Source organism: Eumetopias jubatus, unplaced genomic scaffold, assembly GCF_037043125.1.
Source record: "Eumetopias jubatus isolate StellerSeaLion01/CBP00866 unplaced genomic scaffold, mEumJub1_p1.0 scaffold_7, whole genome shotgun sequence".
Taxonomy (NCBI): Eukaryota; Metazoa; Chordata; class Mammalia; order Carnivora; family Otariidae; genus Eumetopias; species Eumetopias jubatus.
This window is the reverse complement of record NW_028274813.1, coordinates 27,007,260-27,031,675: the sequence shown is the minus strand read 5'-3', so window position 1 is coordinate 27,031,675 and position 24,416 is coordinate 27,007,260. Positions and strand designations below refer to the sequence as shown.

Here is a 24,416-nt window from a genome sequence, read left to right as displayed (position 1 = left end):
TACCCAAAGAACAAGAAAACACAAATTCAAAAGGATATGTGCACCCTTCTGTTTATTGCAGCATTATTTACAACAGCCAAATTATGGAAGCAGCCTAAGTGTCACTGATAGAGGAATGGATAAAGAAGACATCTTATTGATAGGTATAGAGACACACATATACACTGGACTATTAGCCATAAAAGAGAATGAAATCTTGCCATTTGTAACAACTTGGGTAGATCTAGAGAGTATAATGCTAAGTAAAATAAGCCAGTCAGAGAAAGATAAATACTATACTGTTTCACTCATACGTGGAACTGAAGAAACAAAACAAAGGAGGGGAAAATGACAAATCAAAAACCAGACTCTTAGCTACAGAGAACACACGGATGGTTACCAGAGGGGAAGTGGGGGGGTGGGTGAAATAGGTGATGGGGATTAAGAAGTGCATTTATCTTGAGCACTGAGTAATATGTCGAATTGTTGAATCACTATATTTTACCTGAAACTAATACAACATTGTATGTTAACTATATTGGAATTAAAATATTTTTTAAATGTGAAATAAATAAATTCCCTTTTGAGCCATAAACATAAGTTTATGAACTTATATACATAACTCCTGTCGAATAGATAATGCTGTGTCCTAGGAGCCTCTAAATACAGAAGTGGGTGAGAGCTCATTGGGTTGCACCTTGGACTCCACCAAAGCTCATATATGAGTCTCAAGGAAATCAATTTCAACCTTTATCCTCTGAGACTTCACATGCTACTGTGCAAGTGTGTGCAAGCGCGTGTATGTCTAAAATCGTAACATCTGAGATTAACTTGGGCGATCATTGAAATTCTAGGAGAAATGCTTTGCCACATCATCCAGGCCTGAGCTTCTAAACTTTAGATAAGAATCTCTAAAATTATTTACTTAAAGATGAAAAAATTAAGTAGCTGTCTAAGAAATATTAACAGCAAACCCTTCAAGGGATTCCTGTTTCGGGGACTGTTCAGCTGCATCTAGCAGTCTTGTAAGCGCAATGTCTTTAGTCATTCCACTTGTATTTCTTGAGTACCTACAGAGTACCCAGGCACTGTGTTCTGTGCAGGGGATTCAGGAAAATAGAGTCATCATCTCTTTCCTCCTTTTGCTCTGCCCAGGAGAGAAGACAGGCAAAAAGCACATTATAATGCAAAGAAGAGATATGTGCATAATGCTTTGGAAGCACAGAAAAGGTATCTGTTAACTCTGACAGAGGGCATTAGGAAGGGACTCAAAAGAGACTTAGAGGATGATTAGGAGTCCCCAGGCAAATGGGAGGTGGAATTGGCCCACACAAAGATGGGAAGGAGTGAAATAGCACATGGGGGCGGTTGCTAGTAGTGTGGTAGGACTAAAAAAACTCAGCACCTGTGAAAATCACAGGGTGGATCACAACCTAACCCAAGGCCAGGTTATCAGGTGCCCGGTCAAACTGAGGAGTTTGGACTTCATCCTCCTGACAGGGAGAAGCAATTGAAAGACTTCAAGCACGAGAGTGACAGGAGTAGATTTGTGTTTCAAAGGATCTTTGACATGGATATGGAGGATGGGTTAGAGAAAGTGATTGTAGAGGCCCAGGTCCCTTTAGGAAGCTTTTAAAAAAATAGTCCAGGTGAAGGATGCTAAGGATGTGACCAGGGGCAGCAGCTGGGCAAGAAAGTTTTCTCTATTTCTAGTTTCTCTCTTTTCTCTATTTCTAGTTTTCTCTATTTCTAGTTCTGCTTCTGCCCATCCTTCCAGAATTCCAGTGGAAGTCCTTGCAGAGTTTGGATGAGTGAAGGCACCCTAAAGGTGCCTGAGGACGAGGTAAGATGACTCAGCTTAAGAAACCAGTATGAGCAGGCACCAGTGACCCATTAATTCATTCATTCTTTTTTTTTCTTTTTCAAGATTTTATTTATTCATTTGAGAGAGAGAACGCAAGCAGGAGAGGCAGAGGGAGAGGGAGAAGCAGACTCCCCCTTGAGCTGGGAGTCCACCGTGGGGCTCAATTCCAGGACCCCAAGATCATGACCCCAGGCGAAGGCAGACATTTAACCATCTGACCACCCAGGCGCCCTCATTCATTCATTCATTCATTCATTCATTCTTAATTCCACCAAAGCTTATAGAAAACCTTTTCTATTAGGAAGGTGAGCTATAGGGGCACCTGGCTGGCTCAGTTGGTAAAGCATGCAACTCTTGATCTTGGGGTGGTGAGTTCCAGCCCCACTTTGGGCATAGAGATTACTTAAAAATAAAATCTTAAAAAAAAGGAAGGTGAGCTATAAAGGTGAATCTGGGCATTCAAGGGGAGGGAAAACTAAAAAGGGGGAGGGGAAGCTATGTGCTTTCATTTTGAAGGTAACAGGCAGAATTGTTATTACACACCTACCTACCTACGCCAATCTCTGTTCTAAGTGCTGTGAATACAGCAGTGCACAAGACAGACAAGGTCCCTAATTTAGTCCTTTATATTCTAGGGACAGAATGACTAATAAACCACCTTCAAAATACACAGGATGTATGGGGAACAATTAGCTTGGCTGGAGAGAGTGTGAATAGGATTAGGGAAGATCAGGAGATGTCGTTTCAGAAGTAAGGCTACTTGGTGATCTTCGTCTGGTAAAAGGGCAATGGGAACCCTTCAGAGGTTTCTTTGGGCTGTTTCTTTGTTCTGGAGTTAGAGAGGCAGGGAAGTGACTCTTCCTTTTTTTTAAATATATATATTTGAGGAACCTGAGGCTCAGGGAAGCGAGGTCACCTGCCCAAGGCCACCCACGTGTAAGATCAGGCAGGCTTGTGCGCCAAGGTCCGAGTTCAAAGCCCGTGCCAGCCTCCCGCTCTTTTCCGGTAGTGCAGAGGTGGAAACGCGCGGTGTCCCGGGGTCCCAGAAAGAGACTGGCACCAAGCTCAGGGCCAGCTCTGCGGACAGTTGTGTGTGTGTGGGGGGGTGGGACCCCTGGGGCGGCCTGGTCTCCGGACGGTCGTAGGCACCCCCGGCAGTCCCGGCAGGCAGTGCAGCTGGCTGGCTCCGAGAGCGCTCCGCCGCCGTGGACTCCCCGGGGCAGACCGGTGTGCTGAGGTGGGGGCCGCTTCGCGCTGCCTGTCGGTTCCCCCCACCCCGCCAGTGGTTCGCTCCGAACACCCCTCCCCGCGCGGCGACTGCCGCGGCCCGCCCCGCTTCCGGTTGTTGCCGGGCCCTATATCCGGTGTCCGCCCGCCCTCGGCTCCGCCGCCGCCGCGATGCTGTCCCGGTCCCGCTGCGTGTCCCGGGCGTTCAGCCGCTCGCTCTCTGCCTTCCAGAAGGTACGGTCCGGTCGGGCCGGGGCACCGGCGGATGAGAAACCTGCCGGCGGGCAGAGGGGCAGCCTGGGGAGCAGGAGCGCGGCGCGCCGGTCAAGCCGGGCACCAAGGGCACCGGGACGCGGAGGCCGCGGGCTGGGCGGCCCGGGGCCGCCGTTGCTCTCGGGGTCGTCTTGCAGAGCCCAGCAGCCCCCCGCCTTCCCGAGGCAGCCGGCGCCCCGTCCCCTGCTGGGCCCCACCCTCCGCGCCCCGGCGGAGGAGCCGCCCAGAGCCGCGCCCGTCCCGACACGAGACTCCGAGTTTGGGAGGAGGCGCCGCCGAGTACCCCGACGGGATCGGGGCCCGCCCCCACTCTCGTTAGTGGGTGTCAGCCTCATGGGAAGTTGAGGTAGTTTGGCAGGCCCAGGGTGCTGACTGGGACTGAGAGCGTTGGCTGTTGCATTTGCCTTTTGGAATCACGAGATTCACCTGTCAGTAGCACCTGGACAGCTTTGAGTGCACTTAAAAAGCTGTTTCTTCCCTCCTTTCATCATGGGTGACGTCGATAATGTCTTCTTTCTCAACAGGGGAACTGCCCTCTAGGGAGACGTTCCCTGCCTGGTAAGTTGTGCCCTTGCCGTCACCTAACGTGCTCTCCTCCTGGGCAGAGCAGTATTTGAGGAAACAGGGGTGCCTGTGTTTCTCCACATGATGTGGAGCGAAACAAAGTGCTATTTAATAACAGCTATCATTTATTCATTTGGCACATAGTTACCGAGTTTCTACTGCCTGTCAGGCACTGTGCTAGGCGCTCACTAGGGCTACAGCAGTTAACAATTCTTACCTCCTGGAGCTTATGGTCTAGCGGGAAGGAGAAAGTGTAAATTGCTAAGCAAATGAGGGATCATGAATTTTTGTTAAGTGCTGAGAAGGAAAATGAAGGTGGACAGAGGGCCTTCTTTAGTAGGGGACATTAAAGCTGCAACCCAGGGGATGTGACAGAGGCGAGTTCAGTGAAGAGCAGGAAAAGGAAGGGGAATAGCGTGTACAGAGTCCCTGAAGAAGGGAAGAACTTGACAGTGTTTTGAAACTGGAAAAGTGATTCAGCCAGAGAATTTTGGTTAAAGGAAGGAATGGCATGAGATAGAAGATGGTGTAGGGACTATTGGAAGGAGTTTAGATCTTATCTCAGTTTTTTGTATGCCCGGCATAAATATTTGTTGGATGAGTAGATCCTATTGGGAGCTTTCTGTGGGCCAAGTATGGTTCTGAGTGCATTCTGTGCTTTTTGCTGTTAATCATCAAGAAACAATAAGAGGTATTCTCATTGTTTTACAAATGCATGACCCAAGGCGAAGAAAGGGTAAGTGCCTTGACCAAGGTCATTCAGCCACCTATTGGTCAAGCCTGCTCTACCTGACTGACTCCTCAAACCTAAGTTCTTAACCCACCATGTTGTCATTTACTCATGTGCTCAACAGATCATTTGAGCTTTTCCTACGTGCCAGGCACTATGCTAGGTGACAGGGATACAGATGGTCTCTACCCTCCAGGATCATATGCGCTAGCTGGAGAGACAGCAAATAGACATTTATGCACACATAAGGCCACAATTACATTGTGATGACTGTGAGCCAGAAGTGCAGGGCATAATGAAAGGGTGAGATGTAACCCGTCTTGGGAAGGTGGAGAGAGTGGTGAGAATGTCAGTAAAGGCTTCCCTGAAAAAGTGATATTTAATCCAAGTCTTTAAGAATACATAGCAGTTGGCCAAGAGAACAATATTCCAGGCAAAGGGCATTGCTTGTGCAAAGGTTGTCCGGCAGGAAGGGACTTGACCAGTCATAGAAATGGAAAGGAAGCCTGTCTGGCTGGAAGGATAGGGAGGGCTGGACAGTACAGGAATGTGTAAAGTTTTTGGACTTTATTCTAAGAGTCATGAGAACATAGGCACCTAACAGAGTGTAAGCTCGGAGCGGATTGTCAATAGTAAATATTCTTTTAAACTAGGAATTCTAAAAGTAAACACTTTCTCCATTTATAGACTGGCAGGACAATGGAAAGAACCTTGTACTTGGGGTGTGCATTGTGGCTCAGGGCTTCACTTTGGGCTGGTCCCCTAAGCCTCCAGAAGCCCTACTTAGGAAAAAACTGGGAATAATAGCAGATGGTCGTTCTACTTTAGGGAGTTGTGAGACATGAAAATCAAAATGAGGTCATTATGTGAGAGCTTTTTATAAACCCTAAAGCACTGTACAATTGAGACTTGCTGTAAGATGAACTCTAAATTGGACTTTGTTCCAAAACTCAGTATGGGCTGCTGGCTGTTCTAGCTCAAAGATACACTGTACTTGGGATTTGTACTGCAGAGGCATGGACTGCTGGACATGGAAGTGACTTACTTGACTCTGAAACTCTGGAGATTTGGGGGAGGAAGAGGCACAAGGGAGAGCTCTTTCTCCTCTGGTGTTTCCTGAGCCCATGGTTTATTTAGAAGAGTTGTTAATAGATCTGAAAAAAGACCTCTGGAAGAATATGTTCAGGTGAGGTGGCAGCCCTTGTTAGTTGTAATTAGTTGTCATTTGGGGAAATGCAGTTATCTGTGATAAGGACATTTGGTGGGGCAGAAAGGGGCTCCCACCTTGCTGAGTTTGAACAGAGGGGACGACCTCAGAGAGCTCATGGGAAGGCAATAAACTGATAGGAGGGACAATGATTTGCTCACTACTGGGGCAAACTGGAGACCCTGGGCTTAAAGTAGCCCAGTCTTTGCTACTAGGGTTTATGCAGGAAGACTTCCAGCTCAGTGCGTTTTAAGTAACCAGGGAAACAGAAACCCAGACCAAACATACCCACTGCTTCTCAGATTAGGCTTTGTGTAGTCACAGGATAAGCCGTGATGGGTCTTTCTCAAGCTTCAAATATATTTGAACACTTGGGGGAGTAGGGAGGTTTTATTATGAAAACATACAGGGATAATGACAGTTTATGAATTTTAAGGTAAATAAGATGACAAAACTACTTCAGGCTTTGCCTTTAGAATTCTCCCCTTTTTTCAAATACATACCCACTCTCAACCCCACATTACCTGTTGCTCTCTGCCATTAAGAAGCAGGACTCTGTGTGATAAGGATTATATTGTTGCCTACATTTGATATTGCTCCATGTCAGAGTTAGGGGGTGAACAGATTTCTTTTCCATTCCCAGCAGGTATCCTGTGTAAGAGTTGTTGGTTAAGAGTTGTTTTGTTTCTTACAGGGGTCTCCTTATGTCAGGGACCAGGTTACCCTGACAGCAGGAAGATTGTGTAAGTATCACTGGGGAGCACAGATGTGTGGCCACGGGGTATTTAAGACACCAGTTCTAAATTTGACCACCTGCTTTCTTCACTGGCTTCCAGGCCTAGATAATCAAGGTGCTTATGTTGAGTCTCTAGACCTAACCTTGATGTTGATTTATGACATGTGATGTACGTTGAGCGTCAGCTCCATGTCAGGTGCTGGCGCTGCAGTGTGCTTGTCCTCAGGTGTTTAGATTGTAATGAAAGCGAAGTTGGAACCCTCTCTTTATGGGAATAGATCTAGTAGGTTACTCTTGAGTATTCTGGTTGGATACAAGTGCAGCCGAAGGGCCAGAGGTTAACATTTCCTGTGGAGATTTAGAGCATCCTCTACCTGGTAGCATAGTTATTCATTTTAGAAACAGTAAAAGCAAAAGACAAGTCAGTTGAGTCCTGGAACTTTGACTACTTCAGAGGGAATGCTATTATTGCGCAATAGAGTTTGGAGAAAGGCCACCCATGTGTTTCAGATTAACTTCTGCTTATGAATGTTGCTTAATGCTACTTTGCATTCCAAGTATTTTCAGGTATGTGGTAAGAGGATGCTCTCTAGTTATCTGTTAAACAGCTATCAAGCTGTGTTCTGCATAGGGAGAATCCTCAAAACGAAGGGTCACCAGATTAGTTCTTTCACTGTGCATCACAGTGGGATTTTCTTTTCAATTGAGAAAATGATGCACTTAGTACTAGAAGTATGAATTTCTGAGTTAGTTTTTAGAGGGCAATTAGCATTCATTAGTCTTGAACTGTTTTTTATTTTTTGATCTAGCAATTCCATTTCTAATAATCTGTACTGAAGAACTCCTGGTATATCCAGATTTCTCTCAAAATGGCCAAACAACAGGGGATTGCTTAAGCTATGTCATGTTGACATGTTCACACTATAAGTGGGGAAACAGGTTATAAAATGATTCTATTTTTACTGTACAGTATAATCATGTTTTTTTGCTGTTTCCAAATATTCTACAAGTGAACATCTAATACTTTTGTAACTTAAAAATTATTCAGAGCAATTCAAAATGTGCTACTCATCTGCAACTTTAATGAAAATTGGAACAACCACAAATTTCGATGCAATACATGCAACAAATAAGTATTTAAAAGTAAATTTCTTTTTTTTTTTAAGATTTTATCAGGGAGCACCAGTGGGGGGAGGGTCAGAGGGAGAGGGACAAGCAGGCTCCCTGCGGAGCACAGAGCCCAACACGGCTTGATCCCAGGACCCTGAGATCATGACCTGAGTCAAAGTCAAGACGCTTAACTTACTGAGCCACCCACGTGCCCCAGTGAATTATTTGTTTAAAAAAAAAAAAAAACCCACAACATTAAACTTTGTGGGGTGAGAAAATAAGTACCCACCTTATTTTAAAAAAAACTTTCATTATAAAACATTCTGGTTTTTCATGATTCAAAAGTAAAAAGAGACTTTACCCTTGTCCTGCGTGCCCCCAAGTTCCTCTTCCTAGGGACAGCCAGTGCTCCAGGTTCTTGAGTGTCCTCACAGAGCAGTCTCTGCAATTGCAAATTACCCACGAGTTCTTGTCCCTGACCACTTAACACATGGTTATAAACTTTATGCAGATCACTTTGTGTTCTGTGCTTTTTAAAAAATAACGTACATTTTCCCCCTTGATTTTTAAATAGATCTTACAGTTATTTTGACATTACAAGAGTAAAAATACCAAATGGCAACTTAAATCTGTTTTACTTCTGTATTATAAAGATGCCGCTTGTAGAATATTCAGAATCCTGAAGTGTAGAAAGTGAAAGTCCCCATCAGTCCAGATCACTCTCCCAAAATGTGTATGTATGTAACAGATAAACCATAGGTACTGTATGTATCTACATCTCTCTCCAGAGTTAACCACTCTTAATGGTTTTGTGCAAAGTGGTATCATTCTCTAGTTTACATTATTTGAAGTTAGTGTCATATCAGAAAATACCTTGGTCTTTTGAAGTTCCCCTCTTGAATGAGTCCAGAATGGACCAATGTGCTCCCTCCTAGCAAGAGAACCAACTAGGAGATACAGGAGGTTTTTTTTGTTTTGTTTTTGGTGATTCTCCCCCCTCCCAATCACCCCCGCATAACATCTTTTTTTAATTCCAAGCTAATTGTCTCCTCTTGCTGCCTTATCTGATCTCCGTCTGTAATCCTGCAGACAGAAACTTCATTGTTTGTGACACAATGGCAGGTACTGCGAGGGGACCCAGTTTATTGTCCTTGAATTTCGTCCAGAAAAAAACCTAATCGGGAAGCTAATTCCTTTTGGTGGGTGTGCAAAGGACCAAGATGCTTATCTTTTTCTTCACTGAACCAAATGAAAGTCTCTGTTTTGTGGGAGCTGGCATTTCACTGAGCACAGACTCACCCAAGGAGTTTACTACGCAGGGTACCCATGTCATCCAGGCTCTGCTGTAGACCTGCTGAGTCAGAATCTCTGGGGATGGGGCCTGGACATGAATGCTTTGAAAAAGTTCCCCCGGGGGACACTCATGGGCACCCCTGGCTGAGAATCACTGATTTAAAGGGAAAGTGGTCCATGGTCCCTTGTCTAGACTACAATGCGAGTGGTTCACCTGCTAAAGGAGTTTACTTTTCTTATGTTTTTTTTCTGTAGTATTAACAGCAGTAGTGTCTTCAATGTTCGCTTCTTCAGAACTACAGCTATGTGCAGTAAGTACCTGCCTTCAGTTCCCTGCCTTCTTGGGAATGGCATTTTAATGGGAAGAGCAACAACTGACAGAGTTTAATTAAAAAGGAAAAATGAGGGCCTACATGTGATTTTCTTTTTTGCTTTTTTTTCCTAGAAGATGATGTGATTACAGTCAAAACCCCAGCGTTTGCAGAATCTGTCACAGAGGGAGATGTCAGGTGGGAGAAAGGTAAGATTTCAGGCCCTACTTACTTAAGTTTAAATACTTTATAAAGTTGTCATCACTGACCTCCCCCTCTCTGTGCCCCGATAATCAGGTTTCTCCCTTCTCTTTGCACGAAATGCAATTTTTCCTGGCCCTGTAGGAAAGGGTCTTTTTTTGTTTTTAAGATTTTTTTTTTTTTTTTTGAGAGAGAATGAGAGAGAGAGAAAGCACATTGGGGGGGGAGAGTCAGAGGGAGAAGCAGACTCCCTGCCGAGCAGGGAGCCCGATGCAGGACTCGATCCCGGGACTCCAGGATCATGACCTGAGCCGAAGGCAGTCGCTCAACCAACTGAGCCACCCAGGTGCCCTTTTTTTTTTTTTTTTTTTTTAGATTTTTTATTTATTTCTTTGACAGAGAGAGACACAGTGAGAGAGAGAACACAAGCAGGGGGAGTGGGAGAGGGAGAAGCAGGCTTCCCGTGGAGCAGGGAGCCCGATATGGGGCTCGATCCCAGGACCCTGGGATCATGACCTGAGCCGAAGGCAGATGCTTAACGACTGAGCCACCCAGGCGCCCTAGGAAAGGGTCTTATAACACACCTATCAAAAGGGATTTTTGTGGCTACTGGGGTTCCCCCCTTAACAGATAACCTTTGACTATCTTTTCAGCTGTTGGAGACACTGTTGCAGAAGATGAAGTGGTTTGTGAGATTGAAACTGACAAGGTAGGCTTGTCCTATATCAGTGTAATTTTTCATGTAAAACCTAATTAAAAAAAAAGGGACTTAACGGTTTAAAGATAATTTTTAACTTGTTCAAACCTCAGTTATAAAAGTGTTGGAATAGCTCATTAAAAAGAAAAAGGTTTAAAATTTTAATTTTGGATTGTTCTCGATATATGTATTATGTACTTTAGTAGCTTTAGTTTTGTAGCGCGTGTGTGTTTGCGTGTGCATGTGCATGAACTGTTTCTGTTTCCATTTGTTTTTTGTGTATCACTTGGAAACACATTAACTGAACATGGCTTTAATGTTTCTGAGAAAGGACAAAGGGTGAATCTTCACAATAACATTGACTCTTCATTACTTTGAGAGTGTGGCCTTGGTGTTTCTCTAAGCAGAGTCTAGTATATCTGTTGGGACTGTTGGGACTCATATTTGAGATTCTAGACAATTTTCTAATGCCGAGTAAAAATTTGGACTCTTTCTCCATCTGTCCTTGTTTTCCAGACATCTGTGCAGGTTCCATCACCAGCAAATGGCGTGATTGAAGCTCTTTTGGTACCTGATGGGGGAAAAGTAGAAGGAGGCACTCCTCTTTTCACACTCAGGAAGACTGGCGGTAAGGAAGTTCTCCTGGTTGTCAAGATCTCCAGTGTTCCCCCTTGGAATTGGGGCTGAGCATAATGTACTAATTCCTTGATACCTCAAAGACTGGCATTCCAACTTCTGTTAGTTGAGGGACTAAGACAGGTGATATTTATGCAGTGGGTACTTTAAATGCCAACTTCTAAAAGAAAATGGTATTTTAAAAAAACATAAAACCTCATAATAACTCTGTTCTTTCCACATATATTTCTTATGCTGGACTTTTTTTTCTTTTTAATTTTATTTTATTGTGTTAATCACCATACAGTACATCATTAGTTTCTGATGTAGTGTTCCATGATTCATGGTTTGTGTATAACACCCAGTGCTCCATGCAGTACTTGCCCTCTTTAATACCCATCACCAGGCTAACCCATCCCCCCAGCCCCTCCCCCCAGTTTGTTTCTCAGAGTCCGTAGTCTCTCATGGTTCGTGCTGGACCTTTTCTTAAAGATATAATAGAATGAAGAAGATTTTAAAGATAGTGATTTTTTTAATTTCTTTCTCTCCTCAGCCCTGGCATCAGACTCAGATGGGGGCTTTAAAAATAACAAATGCAAAAAAAATGAAAAAAAAAAAAAATAACAAATGCAGGGCACCCGGGGGGCTCCATTGGTTACATAACCAACTCTTGATTTCCGCTCAGGTCATGATTCCAGGGTCCTGAGATGGAGCCCTGCCCTGGGCATGGAGCCTGTTTTAAGATTCTCTCTCTTCATTAAAAAACAAAACCAAAAAAACCTCCCTCTTCCCATCACCCCCCATGCACGCATCTCTCTCAAAAAAAAAAAAAAAACCCACAAAACTTCTATGTGTGTGTATGTGTATCTATATAAACAAACACAAATGCCTAGACCCCGTGGCCCAGGGATTCTGATATATTAAATCTGGGGTTATCAGATCCTGGTTATCTATTATAGTTTTTTTTTGTTGTTTTTTGGTTTTTTTTTAAATGCTCTCCAAGTGATTCTGGTACACAGCCAGGGCTGAGAGCCACTATTCTTTTTTAAGATTTTATTTATTCATTTGAGAGATAGAGTACAAGCAGGGGAAAGGGCAGAGGGAAAGGGAGAAGCAGACTCCCCGCTGAGCAGGGAGCCTGACATGGGGCTTGATTCCAGGACCTGGAGATCATGAGCTGAGTCCAAGGCAAATGCTCAACTGACTGAGCCACCCAGGTGTCCCGAGAGCCACTATTCTAAAGTGAGAAGAAGTAATATTTCGTGGTGTCTATTCTGGAGAATTCAGTGTTGTTTTTTCACATCAGTGGTCATAGCATTTCTAAGGAAGGTTGCTCTTTCTCTTGGGAAGAAGTGAGAAGGAAATGAATTTGTATGGCACCTTATAGTCAATATGAGAGATAGAAAAGAAAATAATTTTTTCTGATTCTTGGTTAAATGCTGTAACTACTAAAGTCTGTTTCTCCTTATCAAAATAGTTGAGAGAGATAGATTGCATCCTTTAGATTGATCAGGGTACGACCAGAAGCCCAGAATGGAAGTAGTGTGCAGTAGAAGGTTAGGGAATAATAAGATCAATTCTTTCACCTTCTGATCATTCCTTAAAAAGAATGTTCTTCTAATTTTTTTTTTTAAAGATTTTATTTATTTGAGAGAGAGAGAATGAGATAGAGAGCACGAGAGGGAAGAGGGTCAGAGGGAGAAGCAGACTCCCTGCTGAGCAGGGAGCCCGATGTGGGACTCGATCCTGGGACTCCAGGATCATGACCTGAGCCGAAGGCAGTCGCTTAACCAACTGAGCCACCCAGGCGCCCCTGTTCTTCTAATTTAAATACGAAATGTGAAACCAGGTATTTACAGATGGATAAAATCAAGGTATCTAAAGTTGTGGCTTTTGAGCATTATGCTAGATGAAATGCTTCAAACTCTAAGTCTGAGTGAGCCTTTGATTATTTAAACTTTTATTTTTTAATAGTTAAGAGTATTAGGGGAGCTTGGGTGGCTCAGTTGGTTAAGCGTCTGCCTTCGGTTCAGGTCATGATCGCGGGGTCCTGGGATCGAGCCCCGCCTTGGGTTCAGTGCTCAGCGGGAGGCCTGCTTCTCCCTCTCCCACTCCCCCTGCTTGTGTTCCCTCTCTCGCTGTCAAATAAAATCTTAAAAAAAAAAAAAAAATCCTTCCACACATGATGTTAAAATAGAAGACAAGACTGTCCATACTCCCATGGCTAGAAATGTGTTACTTTCGTATATGTGTATCAACATCTTCAATTGCCTGGGTTTCTTCTGCTTGGAAGTTTGCATTGCCATGGGCTTAGTGGGTGCTTTGAAAGTACTTGCTAAATTTGATCATCAGTTGGTATTTGTGAAATCAGGAAGGCAGCTGAATGAAGTCAGTTATGTAACGTAGGACATCTAGGAGCCCCAGGGAATGGAAGCCTCTTACTCCCCACTTTCTATCCTTGTGTGCATTTCGTCGTGCCTTATATATAGCCAGTTAGCATTTGTCAGGTGATTGGAGATAGAGCTTTTGCTGCTAAACCTTGTTTAGTATCTGTGATTCGGTTGCTTTGCATTCCAGACCATGCCAGTGACCTCTGCTTTTCGTGTTTTCCAGCTGCCCCCGCGAAGGCCAAGCCAGCCGAAGCTCCTGCTGCTGCAGCCCCGAAAGCAGAGCCTCCAGCACCGGCAGTTCCTCCTCCCGCCGCAGCATCCGTACCCACTCAGATGCCTCCAGTGCCCTCGCCCTCACAGCCTCTTGCTAGCAAGCCAGGTACGCCTCCCCTCCTGCGTGTCTCTGTGTGGGAGAAGAACATCCCCTCCAATGCCTTGTTCCCTCGCAGGGCAGTATCTTAGACCAGTCAGGGCTCCGAACAGGCTCCAGTGGCTGCTTTGTAGAAGGAACTCTAGACTTTGTATCAGAAGACCTGGTTTGGAGCCCAGCTTTCTGTTTACAGCTCTGTGACTTTGGGCTAGCTCCTTAACGTCTCTGAGCAGATCTTCATTTGTGAAGTGGGAATGGTTCCTCAGAATATCTGAAGGATTAAGTGACAGGACATTCTGAAAGCACTGGCACTTAGTAATTGTTTCTCTGGTTGTTTGGTGTTTTTTGGGGGGTGGTGCAGAAAGGTGGTTTTATGAAAGCACGGGCATGGGACCCATGGGCCGAAAGAGCTGCTGTCTCTCTAATTTTCTGATGCAGCTGTACCTTTTGTTCATTGTCAGTGTCTGCAGTGAAACCCACTCCTGCCCCTCCAGTAGCTGAGCCAGGAGCCGGCAAGGGTCTGCGTTCAGAACATCGGGTAAGCCTCTGGGGACCACTTCCAGGAAGAGGCCAAGGGGATGGGGTTGAGATGAGGGAGTGTGGGCATTGTGGCATCTACCTTTGAATTGCTGGCAGTTCATGGCAACCGAGTTTAGGAAGTGGCTTGTCATAGCCTCATACTTGTCATATGAGAGGACTAGAACCTGAAGTCTTTGGAACACCTGTCCAGTGGCTGGGTCCACGGTGCTGTGCTACCACCGGACTTCCTTGGCTGGGTGAGAGGTCTGCAGGGGGTGGGAGCTTAGTAGTGTGCCCCTCCCCCCCACAGTACCACACACTGCGGGGAACTGGTTTTACTGAGCCCTGTTCCTGTTCTTCCGGGGCGCTTCACTGAGGGCTCCATGGTAGCAGTCACTGGCAGGGGCAACTGTAAAACCTCAAGGAAGTATATGGTCAATAGTGTGGGTTCCTCTGCCTGAGAAGACTTCCTAAAAATACTATAGCCTCAAAAGTTTGTTGCTGGTGAGTTTCCATTTCACAGGTAGCTGTTCTCATGCAGGTCTTTATTACCAGAAATCTATAGTCCTTCTTGGGCCAGCGAACCCTACACCACACTCTTCCTTTTCATAAATTGACTCTGATTTTTAAATCAGATCATTTCCTGAACTTCCATTCTTGGTCAAACTCAGGTGCATCTGAGTGAGTAGTTTTTGTCTGGCTTGCCTTGTCCTTGCTTAGAGGAGCAAGGCCACCATGGGAAAGAGAGCCTGGAGCTCTTGTACTTAGGTATCCCAGTCCGTGACACCTCAGTCCTTGCAAGCTGAGTGCCCCCTTGGACTGAGTGGGGAGGGCTTGATCCGGAGAGCCCAGACTGTCAGTCCTTGTCCTACTTTCAGGAGAAGATGAACAGGATGCGACAGCGCATCGCCCAGCGTCTGAAGGAGGCCCAGAACACGTGTGCGATGCTCACTACTTTCAACGAGGTCGACATGAGGTGAGATCTCTGGGCCTCTTACTCCCCGTGCCCTTTTTCTTGGAGAACACTTGAACTTGCCCCAGCCCCTCCCCAGTGCTGATTCCAAAACTAACAGCAAGAAGAGGTAGGTACTTCTTTGCACTGCTTGTTGACTAAAACAGAGTGACCCATGGGGTTCATTCTCTAATTGCCTGCCCCTGTGACTTAAAAAGCTTTTAGCCTTTTAAATACGTGAATCTTGTGATGTCTGATAAATGAGGCTGGTAATGGTGTTAAACTCTGATGACTAGTGTCGAGTTGCCAGGTAGAGCTAGGGCAATTGGGATGGAGAGCCACTTGACCGCACACTCAGAGCCAAAGCCCAGTACCCTGCTGCTTTCTCACAGCGACTCCTCCTGATTTGTGTTCTTTAAGCGACTCAGATTTGGGTGGTGGGAAAGCACTGGACTTTCACCGGGAAGTCCTAGCTTTCACCTTTCCCAGCTGTGATAATGAAATGGAAAGCAAGTTGTGTTGTTGAGTAAAAACCTCAGGATGTATAACCAAAGGGGCAAATTTAGTATACCGATTTCTAGGGTGAGCTGGCTGTTGATTGGGTGGCTCATTCGGTTGAATTTCGACTCAGGTCAGGATCTCAGGGATCGGCCTGCGTTGGGCTTAGCGGGGAGTCAGCTTGGGATTCTTTCTCTCCCTCTCCGACTCCCCCAACCCCCTGTGCACCTCTCTCTCTAAAATAAATCTTTTAAAAAACACAAAGTGTAAAATCTAGAAAAAGAAGTATCAGAAGGGTAAAAGTATGAAGTAGAGAGAATGAGATCATTTGTTTTTGAGATGGAGGGCAGAAGTTGGGAGGGGAAGGTCCCCCTGTGCTTCCTGGAGGAAAGAGAATTTTAATAGGCCTAAGATTGAGTAGCATTTTGACACAGGTAGCATCGTGGGGAAGGGTCATTCCAGATGATGTAAATAATACGGAGCTGACACAGGAAAGTACAGGATACTTTTGAGAACTATTTGCTGTGAGGAATAGGTGGGAAAGAATGGGAAGAAAGTTGGATCCATACTTTGGAATGTTTTGAATGCCAGGGATAAGAGTTTATATCTAATTTGGGAGGTAAATCATTAAGTCTTCAGGTCATCCCTTTGCTTTTTTTTTCTTCTAAGTGTTTAGTCTGCTAACCTACTTTTCATTAGGGAAATTTGTTTTCTTTTGGAAGGGATCTGAAAAGCTTAGAGAAGGGAGTGGTTTATGGATAGTGTGCTATGGCATTGTTCACAGAAGTAGGGCTCTGTGGCCTGTTTCACTAGATGTCATCCATGCTGTTGTGAAACTTCCTAAAAAGACTGGATGTCATTCAAGCTGAAGATTTCTCTCCTTCCTATCTGTAGGACATAGGGAAGGACCTTGACTAATGAATCACAAAGGCCGCAGCTTATGTTTCAGTGCATTAGGGCCAAATTGTACACAAATTGAATTGGACTTTGAAATTCTACCTAATTCCTTAAGACAAAACATGTAAATATTTGTGGCCTTGGAAGATGCAATTGGCCCAACAGCTTTGATTGGAAGGTAAGTGCAGTAGCTGGATCTCATTTCAGCAGCTAATCGAGGTGTCACTTAACGATGGCTAGGGGTCTCACTGCAGTCGGTAATGTGGTTTAGATCGAGTGCCCTTGGGTCTTGTGCTGATCAGCTACCCATAAGGGGCCTTTCTGAGACCTTCTCCTCTGCCCTGCTGTCCCCGGCCCTGCCTCCAAGGGCAGAGCTCTGAAATAGAAGCTACTTAATGACCAGACAATAGCATTTGGGCAGGATTGAGAGCAGAGATGTTTATCACATCTCTTTCCCTCTTCTGCAGCTCTTGTGTCTTGGGAACCAGTAATGTCTTTAGGGTGGTAATCCTAGCACTAAATAAGGTTAGACTCAGGAAAACAAACATTTAAACCTAATCAGCACCCCCGCCCCCCGCCCCCGGAAAACTTCCTTTTTCAAAGGCAAATGGTCTGAAGGGGGAGTTAAAGTTATACCATCTTCTCTTTCATGCTAATGTCAAATTAGGCCATTATGGAGAGAAAGGGAAAACTGGAGCGTTTGGACCTGAGATAAAGTTATATTCAATTTCCATCACAGAACTGTATTCCGATAAATACTGAGGTTTCTGTAGCAAAATGATGGGAAAGCCATTTCCCACTAACTGCAGTATACATGTGGTACATGTGTGGAAAACCAATCCTAAATGAACAAAGGCTGTTTATGTCGCAAAGGCTTCCCAGAAGGCCCTGCTGCTTGTACTCGAAAAGCTTAGGTCCACACATGTCCACTTTCTAAATACCAAGGAAACCACATCCACTAAACTGATAGAAAGGGCAAGGGCTGTATCTTTATTATCTTGATACCCAACCTTGGCCCTTACATGTGGTGGGGATTAGCACCTGTTTGAAGAAGCAACTACATGGACTTGCTAACTCTGCGGAGGTAGGAGGGAGTTTATTGACTTTCCAATGAGCCTAAAAGAACACTGGTCTATACCTGACCATATATAGCCATGGATGCTTTTGCTCACATGGAGCCCAAACACCTGTGGAGTTTTTTCAGGTTTTGTTTTCATTAATTAGAAGATAGGAAGAATGTCACAAGGAAGTCCTAATCGAGTTTGGTGGGTTTTTTGGACATAATTCTAACAAGAAATTAAAAAAAAATTGTTTATCTTGTAGACTTTATGCTTAAAATAATTTTTCTTCAGAGTAGAGAGCTCATGAATTTCAGGTAGCTAGAAATCACTTTCTCATCCAGGCAAGAATGTTAGTATGCTGTGTGAGCTCTCGTTCATATTATCTGTTACTGAATTCTATGACTTCTGGAATAGGAAGGAGCCCCATAAGGGGCTCAGCCTGCCCTCAAGACTGATGGGACCCAATTTCTTTGATTCCAGGTTTTGTAAAGAAGCAAGGTTATTGTATTGACCTCTGCTGGACTATTTCAAAACTTGAACTTAGGTAGATGGTCCAGAGTAAGGGAAAAATGCTTACCCAATTGTGTACATGGAGTTAGAAACTGGTATGAAAGGCAAAATAAAGGCTTTGTGGTCACTTTGTTTTATAATGTGTTTTTATAGTAACATCCAAGAGATGAGGGCTCGGCACAAAGATGCTTTTCTGAAGAAACACAACCTCAAACTAGGCTTCATGTCGGCATTCGTGAAGGCCTCAGCCTTTGCCTTGCAGGAGCAGCCTGTGGTCAATGCAGGTGAGTTTGTGGTGGCCGGACTCGAAGAGGTCCTGGGAGGTATGTGTGCTCCCACACACAGACCAAGGCTTTATTTCATACCTGTGAAAACATGAGTGTCTTTGTCCAGGTATTTTCTTGAATCACCTTCCTGAAGTGGTGTCATGGCTGTTTTCTCCCCACTAGCTGGACAGAACGGTTTCTCTTCCCATTTCATAGCTTGGCAGCTGCTCTGCCCGCAAGCACTTCTGAGCCAGCCCGGCTCTCGGGGCTTCTCACGTCCAGGTGGAAGCTCGTGTTCTGTCTAGCACCTGCCTTTCCAGGGGCCCCGGGATCTTGGGGCCTGACTTCCCCACTTGGCATAGGCTCCAGGGTGACCTTTGATTTCTAGTTGATGGACCTCAGTGGGAGGCCGTGGGCTTGGCCCCTCTTTCATGGACTTGGTGCTCGTTTTCCTTTTTGCTCACCTACGTCAGTGAAATGTTGACCTAACAAGCAGTTCTCTTTCCTGTTGAGACACTTCTCTGTTCCCTGGAAGGTTGGAGAGGGGACAGTGACACTTTTGCAATTCTGAGCAATGCCAGGGTCCCTAATGATCTAGAAATAGCAGCTCTAGGCCCTTTCATTGAGTGGTGTACTCTGGGTAGGTAGAGGGCTGTCTTTGCTTTGTCCAAATGTGTATGTACCTCTTTTGTTTCTTCTGTTCTTCTCAGGCTTCCTCATTGGTTCTCCATCCCTTTCTTCTGCCTGCCTGTATATGTAGGCATTTCTCAGAGTTCTTTTGGCCTCTTTATCACTTCCCACATGCTTTGCCTCAGTGGCTTATCTAACAACACAACATAGACTTTCTGTGGAAAAGAGTGCCGAGCCTGTATTTTCTCATGAGCACCAGACCTAGACTTTCAGCTGCTGGTTTGCTGGCTTAACACTACCCTGCTTCCTCTGGAGTCTCCGAGAACGAGGCCTCCCTCACCTCTTGGGGAGAGTAGGCAGCGGAATGGGCAGCACTACCACCCTCCCTTTGCATCTGCCTTTTTGGGAGCACTTTTTAAACCTAGCCATTCTCTGTTAAGGGAAGGTTTGGGCAGAGCTAGTTAAAGGGAGCTCTGTGCATACCTATCCTGTGTGAGCCGGTGTACTGAGTCTTCTGTGAAAAACGGATGCTCCCATGCTTGGCCTCAGTCAGGGCACTTGGGAAATGTTAGGACTGGTTGGGAGTAAGAGGAGTCCACCACATGCAGTGCAATGGTTTTCCTGCTGACTGGTCAGCCCACTGTACCAGGCACTGTGGATTTTCACTCTGTTAACGCAAGTATTTCTGCATTAGCCTAGGCTTGGAGAGTTGTGTGTAACATGTGTTTTCTCTCACAGTGATTGATGACGCATCCAAAGAGGTGGTGTATAGGGATTATATTGACATCAGTGTCGCTGTGGCCACCCCACGGGTATGTTGGGGAAAGCGGTGGGGAGCTCTGGTCTTAGACTCTCACTTTGTATAAAAAAGCAGACCCCTGGGGAGAGAGCATTTCTGTAATCCTGTCTTCTCAGAAGGGAGTTAGTAAAAGAGTAACCTGCTTTTGACCCCACCACATTCTTTTATCTTACCGTCAAGCCTAAATATTTTAGACTCTGTTAATCACATTGAGTCATTAAGATGCTCAATGGGGAGCAGAGACCATCCGCTTGAATCAAGGGAGTTATAAAGGGTACTGTTAATCTGCAACTGAAAACAGCTTTTCACTCTCATCAGGGTCTGGTGGTTCCTGTTATCAGGAACGTGGAAGCTATGAATTACGCAGATATCGAGCGAACCATCAGCGAACTGGGGGAAAAGGTAAAGTGGAAAGCAACATGTGTGTCGGTTGCTGGGCAGGTCAGGGAGGAGGGGCTGGGGAAGGCCAGGCTCACCAGTGGGCAGTGCTGAGGGAACTGGCGCCTTGCTCTGCTGGGTAAGGTGTGCGGAGCCCGAGACTGGCGGTCACCCCCAGGAGCCAGACTCTAGCTGTCTGGCGGCGCTCAGCATGTTCTTGTCACGGAAGACCTCAACAGAGGAGGCCTGCTGGGGAAAGCAAAGGTCCTCAAGGCATCGTGCCTGTCCTCTGGTGGAGGCCTGGCCACAGGCATCTTCTGCTGAACAATAGCTAGAAGTTGGACTGTTGGTCTTAGACAGGAGCCTTCTGGGCTCCCTGTAGGTGAAGAAAGCTGGGTTGGCCTTATATTGCAGTGATTAAATCTCCATTCTTAGGCCCGAAAGAATGAACTTGCCATTGAAGATATGGATGGTGGTACTTTTACCATTAGCAATGGAGGTGTTTTCGGCTCACTCTTTGGAACGCCCATCATCAACCCCCCTCAGTCGGCCATTCTGGGCATGCACGGCATCTTTGATAGGCCAGTGGCTGTGGGAGGCAAGGTAGGAACCATCACTGCAAATGTCCTATTGGCTAGATGAAGAGGAGGGGGAAAGCTAGCTATTAATTATGACGGATGCACTGGAATTTCAGGCATAAGCTCCATCTCTTAGTTTCTAATTAATAGCTAAGGCACTGATCTTCAAATTGTGGTGTGTGGTTAGGCATCATTTGGGAACTTCTTAGAAATGCAGACTCTTGGACCCCTTTCCAGACCTGATGAAGCAGAAGCTGCAGGTGATTCTGATAAAAATTAAAGTGTGAGGACCATGGAGTTGAGGTGGCTTCCTCCTTCATCGGGAGGGGTCATCAAGTTCCATTCGGTGCTGTCGGGAGTGGGGACACAGTTGGCAACGTGGTCCTTGCCCCGGGGAAACAGGACAGCAATGAAGATCTGTGAGCTCCCAGGTTGTATGAAGGTTTAGCGGTTCCCTGGGAGTTCAGGGAATAAAGTTAAAGGGTCTTGAGCTGGCCCTAGAAGATAGGTTGGTAGGAAAATATTTTCTGGGACTCCTGTGTTTAGAACATTTTTGGGTCACTAGGTCTTGTGAATCCAAAAATCCTAGGTCTTCTCCCTTGAAAATGCTCACACACCTAACTTTGCATACAACTTAAGAGAATTTGAGGATCTCTGGTTACTTTTTAAAATTCTAACCCTAAAGAAGAAACTTCGGGCTGCCAGGATTGAAGGGAAAACTTTTCCTTTAGACAACAGATGAATGAAAGGGCAGAGAATGTGTGTGTGTGTGTGTGTGTGTGTGTGTGTGTTTTTAAGATTTATTTGAGAGTGCATATACTCAAATGTGTGCCCAAGCTGGGGGGCTGGCAGGGGCGGGGTGTCCTCTGAGTGCGGAGCCCGATGCTATGGAGCTTGATCCCAGGACCCCTGAGATCATGACCTGAGCCAAAGTCAAGAGTTGGAAGCTTAACCAACTCAGCACCCAGGCGCCCAAGAATGTTTTTTTAAAAGGCGCTTTTGAAGAGACTCTATTTTCTTGGTTGAGCTGTCTTGAGTGGGAGAGCTTTGCACTCAGGGTAAGCCTTGGTCTTTGAAAATAGAAGGCTCCAGAAGCAACAACAATAGGAAAAGCTCTGGAACTGGAAGCTTTTCTATGGGCTATGCTTTCTCATCTCCCCACTTCCAGTGGGGCTTCCTCTGCTGCAGACAGACCTGTCAACCTCTCCTCTCCGTAGGTGGAGGTGCGGCCCATGATGTACGTGGCACTGACCTATGATCATCGGCTGATCGACGGCAGAGAGGCGGTAACTTTTCTCCGCAAAATCAAGGCAGCGGTAGAGGATCCCAGAGTCCTCCTACTGGACCTTTAGGAGGGAGCCACATACCCTACACACCAACCATGCAGGAACTGACCACCAATCTTCTCCCTGTCCCCTCATGGGTTCCAGGCTCGCCTGGTGCCAGGCACACGTTGTTGGCCTCCAGCAAGGAAACCAGGGCACTACGTAACCAGCAGCCACAGGTCTTTTCTTGGTATTCTGCCAGGCTCTCCCCTCTCTGCACCCTTCTCTTACACTCGAGTATCTTCTTGAGGCTTGAGGGAGAGAGAGCCTTAGTGGATGCTCGTTAATATTCCTGCCTTTCTCCCATTCGTCTTCTGCAGAGATGATTTTGCTTCTCTCCTGGGCCAGTATTCTATAGGGAAACCACTGGGGACCATGTGGTCAAGTTTGTATCTTTTGAAAGTCTATTGTCCAGAGCCTCCTTAGGAGGGTGTGGTGTCTCCCAAGCTTACAGCAGCCCCTGGCCTGGCTGTGAACACTCTCACTTGATCGCTCCTGTATGGAGGTACCGACTGCAAGCCAAGAGGTGCTGCTTGCTGCGTAAATAACAGTTCATTGTGCGCTGCCATGGACTTCAGGATGCCTCTTCTACCTCGTCCAGGAAGCACAGGCCAGGGGGTCTGGGGGGGAGGGGGGGAGGTAGTGTTGGCAGGGGCAGAGTCCCCTCCGAGGTGGTATGTTGTAGACAAGACAGGAGCAGAGCCCACCCTCTCAGTCACGGCTCCATTTTGGCACAGTAACACACAGCCGTGGTTGTGCCGACCTTTCTGGGCTGCTTGGAACCATTCTAGCACATCGCTGTCATTTAGAGCAGATTCTAGCACATCATGGCAGCGGGACAGGGCATGGTCACAAGGGCTGGAGGCTGGTGAGATTGGGGTGAGGGGGCTTCCTGTGGACTGGCTCAGATTGATTTGAGCTTTTTACATGCCATTGGCATAAGCACTCGGACTGAAGGGGCAGACTCTGTTTCTCTGTGCATCGTGGCCCTTGGGGGAGCGGGGTGTCAGAGAGGATGGACTCTGGTGGAAACCAGCCCCAAGATGCTACTATACAGCGGGGAGAATGGGCAGTCGCCTGAGGTGGTGTTGCCAGATGGGTCTGGGCACAATCAATCATTGGAATTGCTTGGAGCAAGTTTAAATACACACATCTTGTTATGAAAGCTGCTGGGCTTCATTGCTTTGTATGCAACTGCATCCAGGCCTGAGGCTGCTGACACTGGACACCAGGAGCCACTGACTTAGTGTGTGTGCCCATTCGGATCTGGAGCGGAGAAGCAAGGCCTGGAGGGTGGGGTGGGGGAAGGGTTGGGAGCCGATACTGAGTGCCTGCAGCATCTACTCTGTCTTCACTATTCAGAACTTGTACCTAAAATATTTAAAGAAACTGATTTTAAATGCAAATTAAAGGGCAAATGTTCTCAAAAGGTTCCTGCTTCTGCGTTCCTTTTAGTTCCCACGGTGCACAGCCCCAGCACTGTGACTGTCCCAAGCCTTGGAAGCCACAGCATGTCCCGGGAGTTAGCCTGTGAGATGCCAGATTTCTGAAGTTACCACTGTACTGATTTGACAGCAGGTGGAACCCTAGCCGTCCGCATGCCAGGAACGTGCCTGGCTTCCTTCCGGTGAGCCCCTCCAGCCTGACAGGCCACACTCTTGAAGAGACTTCGCGGTGGCTTCAAAAAGGTGGGACCCAGACGCCAACAGACGAGCATTTCTGGGATGGATTGAGGAGGTGGGCGCAACTTAAGACAATTTTGCATTTTGGACTTGTTTGCCACATGTATACAAGGGTGCCCGAGGTCAGTAAGCACTGATGAGGGTAGATCACCCCCTGGGAGCAGGGGTCTGGGAGGGAGGCAGACAAGGTTGGGAGCTAACCTAGACTATGGGTGGCAGGCATATGGCTTCTGAGTTTAAACACCATCCCCACCTGTTGGGCCTGCAGGGATGCCATGTCTTGGTGAAGGTCTGTCACAGGAACGCAGTGGCTCCAGAGGGCAGAACTAGAGCTAATGGGGTGGGGGTGGGGGGAGATGGGTTTAAGGAAAGGCAGAACTTCAATCTCCTGGGCTTGGTGCTAGAAACTCTCTAGGAAACCTACAACGGAGGTAGTATTAGCCCCATAAGGGCTGGGACACCAGTATTCACGGCCCAGCAGAGTAGCAGGTGTGCAGGTGTTTGTTGCACGGATGAGGCCCAGAAGTTCAGAAGCAACTCACCCTCCGTGTGGCAGTGGTTGGAAGCAGCCCGGCCTGACTTAGCATAGCAAAAGGACAGACTTGTGGACAGGCTCCACTGGGCCCTATCATGTCTTTAATGGGAGCCACCATCCATCTCCGGGGTCACTGTGAGGATTATTAGACTAGTGTCCTGTCTCACCCCTGCCCCCCCAGGTACCATGACCCTCCTCTAGGACTTCTCTCTTTCCCAC

The 24,416-nt window shown here is 46.4% G+C and overlaps 1 protein-coding gene across 1 annotated transcript; it reads left to right on the top strand.

Annotated features, from left to right (window-relative positions):
- Positions 1-3,189: 3,189 nt before the first annotated feature.
- DLST (dihydrolipoamide S-succinyltransferase) lies at positions 3,190-22,605 on the top strand. Its single transcript, XM_028094265.2, has 15 exons — positions 3,190-3,304; positions 3,868-3,901; positions 6,539-6,587; positions 9,239-9,294; positions 9,429-9,503; positions 10,149-10,204; positions 10,709-10,820; positions 13,421-13,576; positions 14,029-14,105; positions 14,965-15,062; positions 18,158-18,288; positions 19,639-19,712; positions 20,018-20,101; positions 20,513-20,680; positions 21,873-22,605. Exons 1-15 carry the CDS (start codon positions 3,242-3,244, stop codon positions 22,005-22,007), a joined length of 1,368 nt encoding a protein of 455 aa, XP_027950066.1. The 5' UTR covers positions 3,190-3,241; the 3' UTR covers positions 22,008-22,605.
- Positions 22,606-24,416: the final 1,811 nt, after the last annotated feature.

Bases quoted from the DNA above. Each gene is read 5' to 3' on its own strand.
- DLST (XM_028094265.2), top strand. From the start codon at position 3,242: ATGCTGTCCCGGTCCCGCTGCGTGTCCCGGGCGTTCAGCCGCTCGCTC. The intron at 3,305-3,867 runs GTACGGTCCGGT...CTTTCTCAACAG, and splicing joins CGCTCTCTGCCTTCCAGAAG to GGGAACTGCCCTCTAGGGAG. The intron at 3,902-6,538 runs GTAAGTTGTGCC...TGTTTCTTACAG, and splicing joins AGGGAGACGTTCCCTGCCTG to GGGTCTCCTTATGTCAGGGA.